The following is a 13,810-nucleotide window of genomic DNA, read 5'->3' as shown; positions in this document are numbered from 1 at the left end:
CATTTCAAAGTAAGTACAAAATAAGAGTATTATATTTTACCTTCTTTCAGTATAGTCCATTAATACTCATAAGAGTAACACTTGCTTTATTGATGCTACTTTAGAATTATAACTATATTCTTTGATTCTTTCAGGTTGAAAAGTATAAGTTCAGAGGTTTTGATTTTGGTCTTGTTTTTAAAGTGGAAAATTAAATAAAACAATCAGCAGATGTCAATTAAAAAAACAGATTTGTTGAATGAATGAACAATTAAATGAATGAATGAAAATTGCCAATGCTCAGTATTCATCGTCCTTTGGTAGGCAAGTTCTCAATTTTGAAAGAAATTGTTAAGAAACCAGAGTGAGCACTTACCATGAAATATGCCAAGCTCACTTCTGAATATAGATTTTTTAAAGACCTAATTTTAATTCAGTCCAGGGTTTCAACAATCACTCATATGCCAATGACTCCAAAATCTATACCTCTAGGTCTCTAAGCTTCTATATATCTAGAGATATGTCAACTGTATGCTGGCTATCTCCACAATCATCTCAAATTCAACTTGTTCAAACTGAATCTTCACTGTCTCTCTTTCTGATAGTATTCCCTTCTCAGTCACTCAATCAACAAAAGCAGAAGTCTGAACACCTGTCCTTTATTCCTAAAATCTAACCAATCCTCAGGCCTGATTATCTTACCTCCTAAAGATTTATCTGCTATCTCCCCCCCCCAATCTTGATTACCTCTGACCTGATTCAGGCCTTCATCATTTCTCAACCAGCTCATTACAACAGCCTGAGAAAGCTGCTATCTATCCCTGCACCCTCAAACCAATTCTCCACATCCCTGTCTCAGTAGTGTTTCTTAAGCAAAAACCTGACCAGCTCAGCTGTGACTGACCACAGGAAAAACCCATGCTTCTAAACGTGACAATTAAGATCCACTGTAATCTGGTCCCTACTTCTTTCTTCTTCCTCTTCTTTCACTACTTTTTTGCTTTGCCCCAGTAATATCAAAGCGCTCACAGTTTCTTACCCCATTCCCTTATTCATGCTGTCCCCTCTGCCTGGAATGTTCTCCCCACCCACGTCCCCCAAGTCATTCTTATAAATTTCTACTCATCCTTTCAGATTCAGCTCAGTCCTCCAAGAGAGCCCCATCCCAACTGGTTAGGTATGCTTCTGTACTCTCAGTACCTTATGCATAGCTAATCCCTGAACATACTTTACAGTTTCTCTTTTAAGCCTTACTATTTTATGATTATCAATTTATGTGTATCTTCCCCACCACGCATTCATTAGGAAAGGGACTATATTTTACCTATCCCTGTATTTCCAGTGCCCAGCATACTGTCTGGAACACCTTAGAAGGACGAAATATGTTTATAAAGCAAACATTCTAGGTCTAAAAACCAGTACTTCCCCCACAGAAATCCAGAAAAATGGACATTATGTTCCATAGTTCTATTAGTGTCATACCTTAGGTGTACTGTGGGTTAAATAGGCCTTTGTATTCAGAGAACCTAACCACTATTTAAAGTGCTCTTTCTCAGCGAAAATTCCTTCCCAGTTAGAAATTATGTGTCAATAACTAGATGTAGGCTGTCTTAAAATGAGCAGTCTATAATACTAAATGCTGTGATTAATTTCATTTTACCTTAAAATGGTCTAGAGGTATCTGTAACAGGTACCTACTTAATTAAACCTCGGTATTCATGGTAAACAGCTGCCAACCCAGCACTGCACAACAGTTAACAATGCACTTCTTTGTCTTTGCCTTTTAGGAGTGGTTACAGGCCTGAACAGCAGAGATAAGGTTTTCTTTTCTCTAACAAGAACCAATAAAAAGCAGCCTTTATAAGAAGCTTTATGCAAGACAAACACATGTATCTAGAAGGCAATTTACCTAACAAACTTCAAGGTCACCAACAGTATAATCAAGATATATTCCACATTGACAGCAAGGCCAGGAAACAAGGCTACAAAGGTATTCAGATGCTATCCTGTTCATTAACTAGTACAATCCATCCGCAGAGAAGCAACACTGGTAGAAAGTAGTTTTCCATTTACATTTGTGACAGTCACATTCAAATCAAATAATTCATTCTTATTATCATGAGAAATTAAGAATGTCAGAGGTAGAAGTTATCAAACAGCCCTCTCATTTTACTCATGAAGAAATACAAAAAACCTATAACCTCAACTAAGTCCACTGTCCACAGTGGCAGACCCAGGCTTAGAACCTAAGTCTCTCAGAGATGTACTCCAGGCCAGGGTTATGAGAACAAAAGCACACTTGGCAAATAAACAATACTTAATTGACTTATAGTCCTCACCAACAGAAGACTTCTACCCAGATGTGTGCTTAGTTGAAAATATGATCACACAAAATAACCATCATAAATAATCTCCCAGTGAAACGAATCATCAGTCCTTAAATGCAAGGTCCCCTCTTGACGAAGATACCATCATTCTCAGTAAGGGATCTTGGATCATCCTACGGTGTTGGTCAAATAGAATGCCTGTGGTAGCACACACATTTGTCCTAATTCATCAATTTGTAATTTAAATGGGTATATTTTATTGTATATAAATTCTACTTCAATAAAATTAATTTAATAAAATAGTATGTCTGAATTGATTCTTCAGTTCTAAACATAGGCCTCAAACTACTGGGGCTCCTTCTGTAAGCCTTCACTCCTAACCAGTTTCTGCCATTGCTGTTACTGTGGAATATATCTTGACTATATACCCTTTTAGGGACTATGAAGTTAACTTGGCAAATAGCCTTCTAGAAATGTGTTTGTCAGTACAGACTAATAGAACTATACTAAAGCCAGGATCATCAAAAGAGCCCTGTCACCGAGCTGAACCTTCAGAGGCCTCATAAGCCACTGTGAGTCAAACCACGTCCCCTTTGAAGCTGGCCCTCTTAGAAGTATGACTCTTAGTGTGTATCACCTGCCTGTCAAACAGATGGTAGGGCACTATGCTCTAACTCAAACCAGCAGATGTGCAGGACTCTGCTGCAAGCTCCGGTTACTGGGCTATGGGCATGGATGATGGAAAAACTGACATGCCAGAAAGAATCACAGCCCCATATCTAGAAAACACCTCAATAATACCTTCTTACATTTGTAAGATGCGTGTCACAGTATCCAGAGCATTGTAAGAAACATTACCATACCTATCTTTACAAGGCCTTGTATAGAAGCAGTAGAAGCATCTGTACACAGAAGACATGACTACCATCAAAGGCCTTCAGGCTGCCATCATGAGCAGCTGAGCCACAGACTGTGGAGGACCAGCTCTAAGGAACTAGTTAGGAACCAAAGGTCACCAGCAAAAGCCCTAGTGTGATTCTTCAGCATGACAAGATCTGTAATTGTCCAAAATCACCTAAAATTGAAGGTTAGAAGATAACCAGGCCATACTTAACTTTTTTCATTGTTAGCTTTGCATTCTGAAAGAAATTAGGGTGACTAAATCATATTAAAATAAATGCTGCTTTCTGTCACAATTTGTCAAGTGACGTTAATAAATCAAATGAAAAATAATAGTCATTTGATTAGCATGGAATTGTTAGAATGAAAAGTTAAGTGAAACACTAACTTTGATCTATTTAAGCCAGTTTTTAAAAACTTTTTAAAATATAAAATATTTAGCAATATTTAAATATAAACCAGATGAAACATGCCCTACTTTTTTTTTTTAAAACACCAAGAAGCATGTTTCACATATTTACAGTAGAGCTCTACTCTGTAAAGCATAAGTGGCTAGGAGTATCAGGCTAAAGGAATTCTGGGGAAGCAAGTGGTTAAAAGAAAGGGCATCGCTGCACTGCTGATGATATTCAGAAGAATGGACAGAAGCTTCTACAGAAAGGAAATCAGGAGAAATTCAGGAACTCTGGAGCTAAGACAATGGAATCAACAACAATATAAAGCACCTATTATTATTGCCATTTTACAAATAAGTAAACTGAGGCTTAAGTAGCAAGACTGACTATCTTGGAAATAATTTTTTTAAATTTATTATTTTTGGCTGTGTTGGGTTTTTGTTGCTGCACGTGGGCTTTCTCTAGTTGTGGCGAGCAGGGGCTATTCTTCGTTGCGGTGCGCGGGCTTCTCATTGCAGTGGCTTCTCTTGTTGTGGAGCACAGGCTCTAGGTGCGTGGGCTTCAGTAGCTGTGGTCCGTGCGCTCAGTAGTTGTAGCGTGCAAGCTCTAGAGTGCAGGCTCAGTAGTTGTGGCGCACGGGCTTAGTTGCTCCGTGGCATGTGGGATCTTCCCGGACCAGGGCTCGAACCCGTGTCCCCTGCATTGGCAGGCGGATTCTTAACCACTGCGCCACCAGAGAAGTCCGGAAATATATTGTTTTTTAATCTAGGATCTCAATGCTCCCATATCATAAGAACTAAGCAAGGCTAAAACTCTAAAACATTATGAAAATGCTTGCAAAATGCTGCCATGATGGCTACAGTAAGATTTTAAGGGTTTCTTTGAAGTATAAACATTTGTCTTATCAGGCCCTGTTTAGCATAGACAAAATTAAAGACTTGATGCATCTCCTTGTCACACAAGTTATGAAGAGAAGCTGTGAGGCAAAGAGAGATTTCTAGACAATTCTCCAACAACCAAGCATTTATTTTCATCAAACTTTCACAAAGAAGAACAGCACAGCACTTTTTTTCCAGCTGAGTAGAAAACAGAGGGCCATCTTTGACTTCATATATTGGATTTTCATACAGTGCTGTTCCTAAAAAGTCTTCAAATGCTCTTTTTGGCTAAAGGACTATATTTCATGCTGTCCTTTCACTGTTTGTCAGCTAGCTGTTACAACTCAGCAGCATTACCAAACTTGGAAAACAAAGGTTTTGCTATCATTTAAAGTTTCCTTTGCATTTTTACTTTTGCTTTACACAAATGTGTGGAAAAGAAAAATAGAAATAAAAAAGTACTAATATTAGTGATAAGCATATGCCTCAGACTGCATAACAAAGAAAGAACCTCTAGGTATGTTCAAAGTGAAAAATCCTGGATCTCAATTTAACACACCCTCCAGATTTAAGTGGATTAAACTTGTGGTTCAATGCAGGGTGGGAAAGGAGGGAGGGAAGAGAAGAGGAGGGGAAAAGTAAGGAACATATACCAAATTCTGGGAATAAATCACTGAAGAATGTAAAAGGGAAGGAATAATTGGTACATTATAATGTTTTTTTCACTCTCTAGAACTATCCCGAAACTCTTACTACACAAGCAACTTTTATACATGGAAAAAATTATATATGAAAGGAGGGGGCTTCCTGCATTTTCTATACTATATTATAACTAAATTAAAAGGACAATAACAGGATCCAAACATCATTTAAAAGCCTCTCAGACTCTATGGTACGCAGCTTCAGACACGGTTTCCAATCATCCCCACCCCCAGTATACACACTCTTACGTAACTACTCCTCTTGAGTGTAGGCTATACCTAGTGACTTCTAATGAACAGAATACAGCAAAAGTAATGAGGCGTCACTTCCATGATTAACTTACAGAAGACTGTGACTTCCATCTTGCTAACACACATTCTCTCTCTCTCACCCTCAAGTTTGCCACTCTGGTAAAGAAAACTGCCATGTTTTGAGATGCTCTATGGAGAGATCAACGTAACAAGGAAACAAGGAGGCCTCCACCCATCAGCCTGTGAGGAAATGAATCCTGCAAATAACCATGTGAGTGAACTAGAAGTGGACTCTTCCCAATCAAGACTTGAGTTGACTGCAACCTTTTAAAGAGACTCTGAAACAGAGAATCCAAGTAAGCCACACCTAGATTCCTGACCCATAGAATCTGTGAGATGATAAATGTTGTTTAAACTTGGGACTTGCTGATTAAAGAAAATGAAGCAACAGACATTCTAGCTACAGAGAAATGTATAATAAATGACTCTGGGTGATTTTGGCATATTAACTGGCAAAACTACATAGTTCTGGTTTGGCGATATTTTTTTTTCTTCCTTATGACACACCGTTGGTTCAGGCAGAATTTTTACTGGATTTTCAACAGCGCTGTAGGTTGTTTATGACATGTTGGCTACGTATATTTTACGTGTCTATTAATAACAAATTGCCCCCACATGTAGTATCTTTATTTTTTAATTAATTAATTAATTGCTTATTTTTGGCTGCGTTGGGTCTTTGTTGCTGTGCACGGGTTTTCTCTAGTTGAGGCGAGTGGGGGCTACTCTTTGTTACAGTGGGTGGGCTTCTCATTGTGGTGGATTCTCTTGTTGCAGAGCACGGGCTCTAGGCATGCGGGCTTCAGTAGTCGTGGAACGCGGGCTCAGTAGTTGTGGCTCACGGGCTCTAGAGCTCAGGCTCAGTAGTTGTAGCACACTGGCTTAGTTGCTCCGAGGCATGTGGGCTCTTCCCGGACCAGGGCTCTAACCCATGTCCTCAGCATTGGCAGGCGGATTCTTAACCACTGCACCACCAGAGAAGCCCAAGAAGCTCATAATTTTGAAAAAGAGATAAACTATATCTTGGCATTCTTCCAACCTACCAGAATAGTAATCCCATAAAAATGAGTCATCCTGTATTTCATCTTCTTACTCTTAGCTATATCCTGCTGTAAAATTAAAATACATCTTTCCTCCCTTGGTGTTTACAAGTTCCAAATATTTATAAACTTATGTCTCAACTGTCTCTCTGCTAAGATGAATATATTTAGCTCCTTTTCTCCTTTCCTTTTAAAGCAATTCCTCAATATAAGTCATCTTTTTGGTGACATTATTTAAATTCTCTATCTCTGTATTAAATTCTAGTATCCAAATGACATAATTAAAGTACTGTTCTAGATATGAAATCAATCACAATGAAAAACACCAACCTCACTGATGATGTAATGCTTCTTTGTGTGAAGTCCAAAACACTGGTTTTTATTTACTTTTTAGATTTGTTAGGTTATACTATTACTGCAAATTTATATTTACTCTAACACCTTTAATTGTATGGATTTTCTAGGTTTCTCACACCAAATGAAAATTTAGAGATGGTATGTACTCTGAAACAGTTGTGACTAACAAATAGTGTAAAGCCAGATTCCCTATCATAATAAGAAATGAAGCATTTAAAAACCCTACTCATTGACTAAAACTGCAACTCTACTCTTCAGCTCACATACAAAATAATAATTTTTCAAATGTCTCCAACATATCCCTTTTAACCATATTCATACTTGATATACTCTATCTTTCTGTATCTACCACTGAATATATCTATAAAGTAAACATACAGTTTAAATCTTCTACTCCTGAAAATACTTTGGCAAAACCATGACAATATGGTCCAGAGAGCAGGCCTCATGATCAGAGAAGAATTGAGTAGGCTATCACAGACTATATTCCTACTGGCTTAAAGTTTCAAATCTTATTAGAGTTACTTAAGCAGTAGAGGCACTAGGGGAATGTATAGGTAAAATACAAACAAGTGTTATACTAGGTCAGAACCACCTTCAGAACACATCTTCAATATTGTGTCCATGCTAATACAGATGGCCAATAGGCACATGAAAAGAGGCTCCACCTTCCCTATTGGCACAGTGGTTAAGAATCCTCCAATGCAGGGGACACGGATTCAAGCCCTGGTCTGGGAAGATCCCACGTGCCGTGGAGCAACTAAACCTGTGCGCCACAACTACTGAGCCTGCACTCTAGAGGCCACGAGCCACAACTACTGAGCCTGCACACCACAACTACTGAAGCCCGCATGCCACAATTACTGAAGCCCACATGCCTAGAGCTCATGCTCTGCAACAAGAGAAGCCACCACAATGAGAAGCCCACACACCACAACGAAAAGTAGCCCCCGCTTGCCACAACTAGAGAAAGCCCACACGCAGCAACGAAGACCCAACACAACCAAAAATTAATTAATTAATTATTTTAAAAAAGAGGCTCCACATCACTAATTATTAGAGAAATGCAAATCAAAACTACAATGAGGTACCACCTCACACCAGTCAGAATGGCCATCATTAAAAAGTCTACAACTAACAAATTCTGGAGAGGGTGTGGAGGAAAGGGAACCCTCTTATACTGTTGGTGGGAATGTAAGTTGGTGCAGCTACTATGGAAAACAGTATGGAGTTTCCTTAAAAAATTAATAATAGAGTTACCACATGATCCAGCAATCCCACTCCTGGGAACATATCCAGACAAAACCATAATTCACAAAGATACATTCACCCTTACATTCATAGCAACACTATTCACAACAGCCAAGACGTGGAAACAACCTAAATGTCCATCAACAGATGAATGGATAAAGATGTGGTATGTACATAAAACAGAATACTACTCAGCCATAAAATAGAATGAAATAATGCCATTTGCAGCAACACAGATGCAACTAGAGATTATCATACCAAGTGAAGCAAGTCAGAAAGAGAAAGACAAATACCATACGATATCACTTATATGTGGAATCTAAAGTATGGCACAAATGAACCTATCTATGAAACAGAAACAGAATCACAGACATAGGGAACAGACTGGTGGTTGCCAAGGAGGAGGGGGTTGGGGAAGGGATGAAGTGGGAGGTTGAGGTTAGCAGATGTAAGCTATTATATATAGAATGGATAAACAACAAGGTCCTACTATATAACACAGGGAACTATATTCAATATCCTATGAGAAACCATAACGGAAAAGAATATTTTTAGAAAGAATGTGTGTGTGTGTGTGTGTGTGTATAAATAAATATAAGTGAATCACTTTGCTGTACTGCAGAAATTAACACAACGTTGTAAATCAACTATACTTCAATTAAAAACATACATATTGTGTCCATGCTATGGATGAAGTAATAATAATCAAGGGTGGCTTCTTTAATGGGGAAAAATAATTTCATTTGGTAAAAAAAAACTTCATTCTGTTGCCCACAAACTTTTAGCACTTAAAAACAAACAAACTCCCTAGCCTGATATTAGGTCCTTCCTCGATCAGGCTCCAACCCATATCTTCCTAGTCTTACTTCATACTACCCTAATTCAGCTTATCCATTTTTGAGCCAGACAGAACTACACACTCTTTCTGGGATAATTCAAGTGCTTTCTCACCTCAGAAATGTTACACCCAACACTTCATTAGGTTACCCTCATCTCTCAAATCTCTATTTAAATTCTACTCATCCTTCAAAGTCCAGCTCAAATGGCACCTCTCTGAAGCTTGTCCTTATTCCCCCACTCAGAACCTCTTCTAACCCTGAATAGCATTTAGTCTGTACTTCTCACATTGCCATGTTCACATTCTCTCTCGTCTATCGGATAGTAAAATTGTTTGTGTACATGTCATTATTTCTTCTCTCAGACTAAACTCCTGAGAAGGTCTTGATACAGTCATGTTTGTACTGTCCTCACCCTTTCATGCTTTGCACATACAAGGAAATAATAAAAATTTATTTGAGAAGTGTGCTGAATACATATGTTACCTGGTCCAAAAACATTCCGTAGTAATTAATATTCTTACTGATATTCATTCACTAAGGAAATATTTACTCAGTACCTATTGTGTACTGGAGCAGTAGTGTACCAAAATGAGTCATAGACCCTACTCTCTCAATAAGTTTATGGTCTAGAACATCTTCTAGGCATCTATATAAATTACTATAGTACTAATAGGCAAATGCCAGAAGAGAAGTAAAGATGAAGTACAACAGCAACCAACAAGGAGGAGAGATTATTTCTAAGTAATGATGGATATGAGGATAAGTTTTAACATTTGTGCAGGTCCTGAAAGACAGGTAATATTTGAATATGTAGAGACGGGGTAAGGAGTTTTAGCAGGAGAAATAAAGGCCACTGAGGCAGGAACTCTCAGGAGGATCCAGGGAACAATCAATAGTTAAACAGTACAGTGTAAATAAAAGATTACAGGGATACAGAAGAAAATTTTTAAAGGCAGTTGGAGCTATACCTGAGAAGACCTCAAAAGCCAAAAAAGGAACTATAGCTTTAGTCTGTAAGCAATGAGGAACTGTTTCAAAGTTCTTAAGCAGGGGCTGAGTAATTATTCAGAAGATCTAAAGTGGACTGGAAGGGAAAGAGATTGTTGATAAGGAGACAAGTTAAGAGGCTAGCACCATACTACAAGAAAAAGATAATAAAGGCCTGAACTAGGAATGAGGCACTAGGAATGGAAACAGATGAATGGAAGAGATATTTTAGAGGTGAAACTGACAGGATTAGGCAAGTTCTGGATGTGGAGTACAAGGGTCTGCAAGTGGTAAAAGAAGTTTCTAGGCTAGGAGGTGGGTGCTGCCATAACCAAAATAGAGGACACTAAAGCAGCAGCAAGTTTGGATGGGAGAAAACTGAATCCTGGTTATATTAGGTTTTAGTACCACTGGATATTCAGGCAGTGACATCACAAATAAAATGTGTTAATCTATGCTATTTAGAACAAAATATACAATTTTGTGACAAAAAGAGAAGAGCTGAGATCAGTTAATCTTCAGTAAAGGATTCTGATCAATGATTCAAACATGAATATGACCTCAAAAATATAACTCACATAGGCTATGTTATATACAGCAAATTAAAATCTAAAACCATTTATGAAGGAAGGTTTGACCTAGAACAACTTCATGTACCCAAGAAGCATTTTAAAACATGCTGATTCACGGGTAATAGTAACGTGGATAAGTGGAAGGCTTTGAGAACCTTAGTTTAAAATTATGAGGTGAAATGCTTCTATTGAAATGGTAAATGCATCTTTGTGGTCCCTGTCATTTGGCCCCAGTGTAACTCCAATGCCACATCAAGAGATGCTCAAGCCAGAAGGCTAGGCCTGACTGACAAGGTAGCAAGGGGTACTATCTAGATCCCTTATGTATTCATCCCTTTCTATAATAAATACTTCTCAATTAAAAAAATTGAGTCGACCTAGATCTATCCCTACTATATCCCTAGAATCTGCAAAAGCCTAAGCAAAATAAAACTTGCAACTATAAACTCAGTGGTATTACAGCTATTTTAAGTACCCATATTTCTTAAGAACAAAAACTCTCATCAACATAAACTAAGATGATAACAATGAAAAGATGAATAAAATAACTTGACATTAATAAATGTTTGTTATATGTGTACTGAGTAAAAAAGTAAAACCAAACATCAAACATTTGAATTATGGATAATATGCCTAATAAGTATTGATATATTTCCCCTGTTAGTTACTTATTTACTTATTGTTAATACTAATAACATTCTATTTACTGGAGGCAGTGTCATTATTTCAGTTTAGCTTTGAAAACAATGTGAATTCAGTCTTTAATTATTAAACTGTTTACTAATGGTGAGCAAAATTACAAAAAACAAAATGAATCAAAAGGTACTTGTTTCACATATGGCCATCCCATTAAGATTACGCTCATTGTAAATCAACTATACTCCAGTAAAAACTTAAAAAAAAAAAAAAGATTATGCCAATCATTTGTTGAAAATCACAATGACATTTTATAGCTGTGCGTAAATGTAAGGGAAGAATATACACCAAAAGTTAATAATGGTAATCTTTTGATCATAGGCTTATGGCGATTTTTATTTCCTTCTTTTTTGCTTATGTGTATTTTCAAATTTTTCTATAATTCATGTTCATTGTAACTATACCAAGAAGAAAAGATATTTCTGAAAAGAGAAAGACACATACTGAGCGATTTAAAAGAAACATACTTACCAGATCTCTGTGAAGCACCCAATTTGCATGGAGGTAATGGATACCGTCAAGAATCTGGTAAAGTAATGATTTAACCATAGATCTTGGCAACTGCATGGGCTTTTTATTTGCTTTTGATGCACGATGAAACTTAATAATATGCTAAAAATTAAAATATATATATTATAATAACATAGTCTTTGCCTGTGTCAATAAAACACAATCAAGGCTGCAATAAATTCTCTACATCTTAAGATTACTTATTAAAGGCCAATAATGACACAAAGAAAAATAATTTGAATAATAAGATCAAACCAAAACAATCTATATTGAGGGTAAATATGACAGTATTAATGTGGTTATAATGACTAGATTTACTGAAACCATTAAGATTTTCATTAAATAAAACCAAGAAGTAAAAAGGGTTGGTATTTAAAAACCTGCCTAAAAAATTGTATTAGTTGTATTCCCTACTGACAGAAAGAGTAAACAAAAGGAAAAAAATCCTGTAAATCTTTCCTATTCTATAAAAAGTTAGTGCATTTGGGTAGCATCACTGGCTATATGTATTATTAGAATTATTGGAAAGTTCACCTTCTTTGGCACATAATGAAATTAGGATATATTCTTAGTAGTCAATATTAAATAGCAAATCACTACTAGAAAGGAGCAGGGAGAGAAAAAAGGAGAATTCAGTCCCATTGAAATAAATACAACCAGATCATCATATTCAAATTTTTATGTACACGTTACATTGTGGGTTATAAAACTTTGTAATGAAGGGGAAGAAATTCTACCTGCGCCCACCCCTCACATCCACCTCTATCTCCACTCCTCCCTTGTCCAAAACATGCCAAAATGGGTACTAAATATCCATGGCAGGGGAGATTGTTGTCAATATCTGCTATAAAAGCATAAACTGAAATCTCCTTCAAGACCTATGAGTTTGCTAAAGTTATTCCTAAAAAGATTTATAATTTTTATAGATGACAAACCACACTATATTGAATCAAAATTTAATTATCCAAAATTTGAACTTACTGCCAAATTGGAATTTTTTTACTTTTGGCAACTCCTGGGATAAAATGTTTAAATGTCCTGATTCCTAACTTTAAACACTTGGAATTAAAAATTTTGGCTTCTTTTATATATTGATAAAAACAACCCTAATATTTGCAAAACCGTAGGTATTCTTCCATTTGGTGGAGTCCATTTTAAATGGCAAAATGCTGCAAGATTGACCTTAATTTAGAGAGAGAAACTATTCACAGGTACATAACTGGTTAAATTTGAACTACTGTGTGGACCACAAAAGAAAGCAATTTTCACTACACATATTAGTAAACTGCCATTAATCACTTGCATAAAATTACAATTTCCCACTCAGTAAGATTTTTTGAAGTGAAATTTCTGAATGTTACAAATATCTTCTCAGTAAAATAGGATGCTAATGTTTATTGCTCTAATTCTTTTAAATCAAAATTTACATTTAGTATATTTATTTTGAACTATGGTCAACAGAGCAAGTTTTCCTTTCTGTGCATTAGCAGTATGGAACACATACATTTATTTCTTCATACCTATATAAAATTACCCTAAAAATAAGGTGAGTTTAGACTTACCCATAAATCATGCTCGGCATAATCAAACAGCAGCCACACCTTCCTGTCACTGTGAGAAAGGAACACCTTCTGCAGGGCGATCACATTAGGGTGCTTCAATTCTCGCAAAAGCTGAATGCAAGAGGAAGAGAGGGGTCACTATCCTGTTAGCAAGGGGAGGGGGGAATGATGCATACTGACATGCTAGTTTTGCCTTAACTCCCATAACTTCAAAATGAAATCTTTGAAAATTTAGACAATCCAGATAAGCAACATTAAACACACACACACACATGCACACCCAAATACCGCTACTCAGAGATAAGCTTTGTTAACATCTTGGTGCATTTCTTTCCAATCCTTTTTCTATGTGTATGTGTGTGTTTTTAAAATGGGATCTTTTTACATGGTGAAATGTAAAATAGTAAAAGCAAAAGTAATATCCTATTGCTAAATAATTAAATATATTTTACATGTGCGTATTTTTTTTTTAACTAGAGGAAAAACTTCCTGGGAAGCAGAAATACT

General features: G+C 36.7%; 1 protein-coding gene across 3 annotated transcripts in view; it reads right to left on the bottom strand.

Moving 5' to 3' along the window:
- The window catches only part of CDK19 (cyclin dependent kinase 19), a 184,977-nt gene that overhangs the window by 37,184 nt on the left and 133,983 nt on the right, over positions 1-13,810 (bottom strand). For all 3 annotated transcript variants that reach the window (XM_032651356.1, XM_032651358.1, XM_032651357.1), the window contains 2 exons: positions 13,304-13,414; positions 11,703-11,843 (listed from right to left, as the gene is read on the bottom strand). In XM_032651356.1, the coding sequence (XP_032507247.1) occupies positions 11,703-11,843; positions 13,304-13,414 (252 nt within the window). The remainder of the gene's footprint in view (positions 1-11,702; positions 11,844-13,303; positions 13,415-13,810) is intronic.

The sequence above is a fragment of the Phocoena sinus genome, chromosome 12 (assembly GCF_008692025.1).
Source record: "Phocoena sinus isolate mPhoSin1 chromosome 12, mPhoSin1.pri, whole genome shotgun sequence".
Classification (NCBI taxonomy): domain Eukaryota; kingdom Metazoa; phylum Chordata; class Mammalia; order Artiodactyla; family Phocoenidae; genus Phocoena; species Phocoena sinus.
The sequence above is the reverse complement of the archived record's forward strand: the minus strand, read 5'-3'. Positions and strand labels throughout refer to the sequence as shown.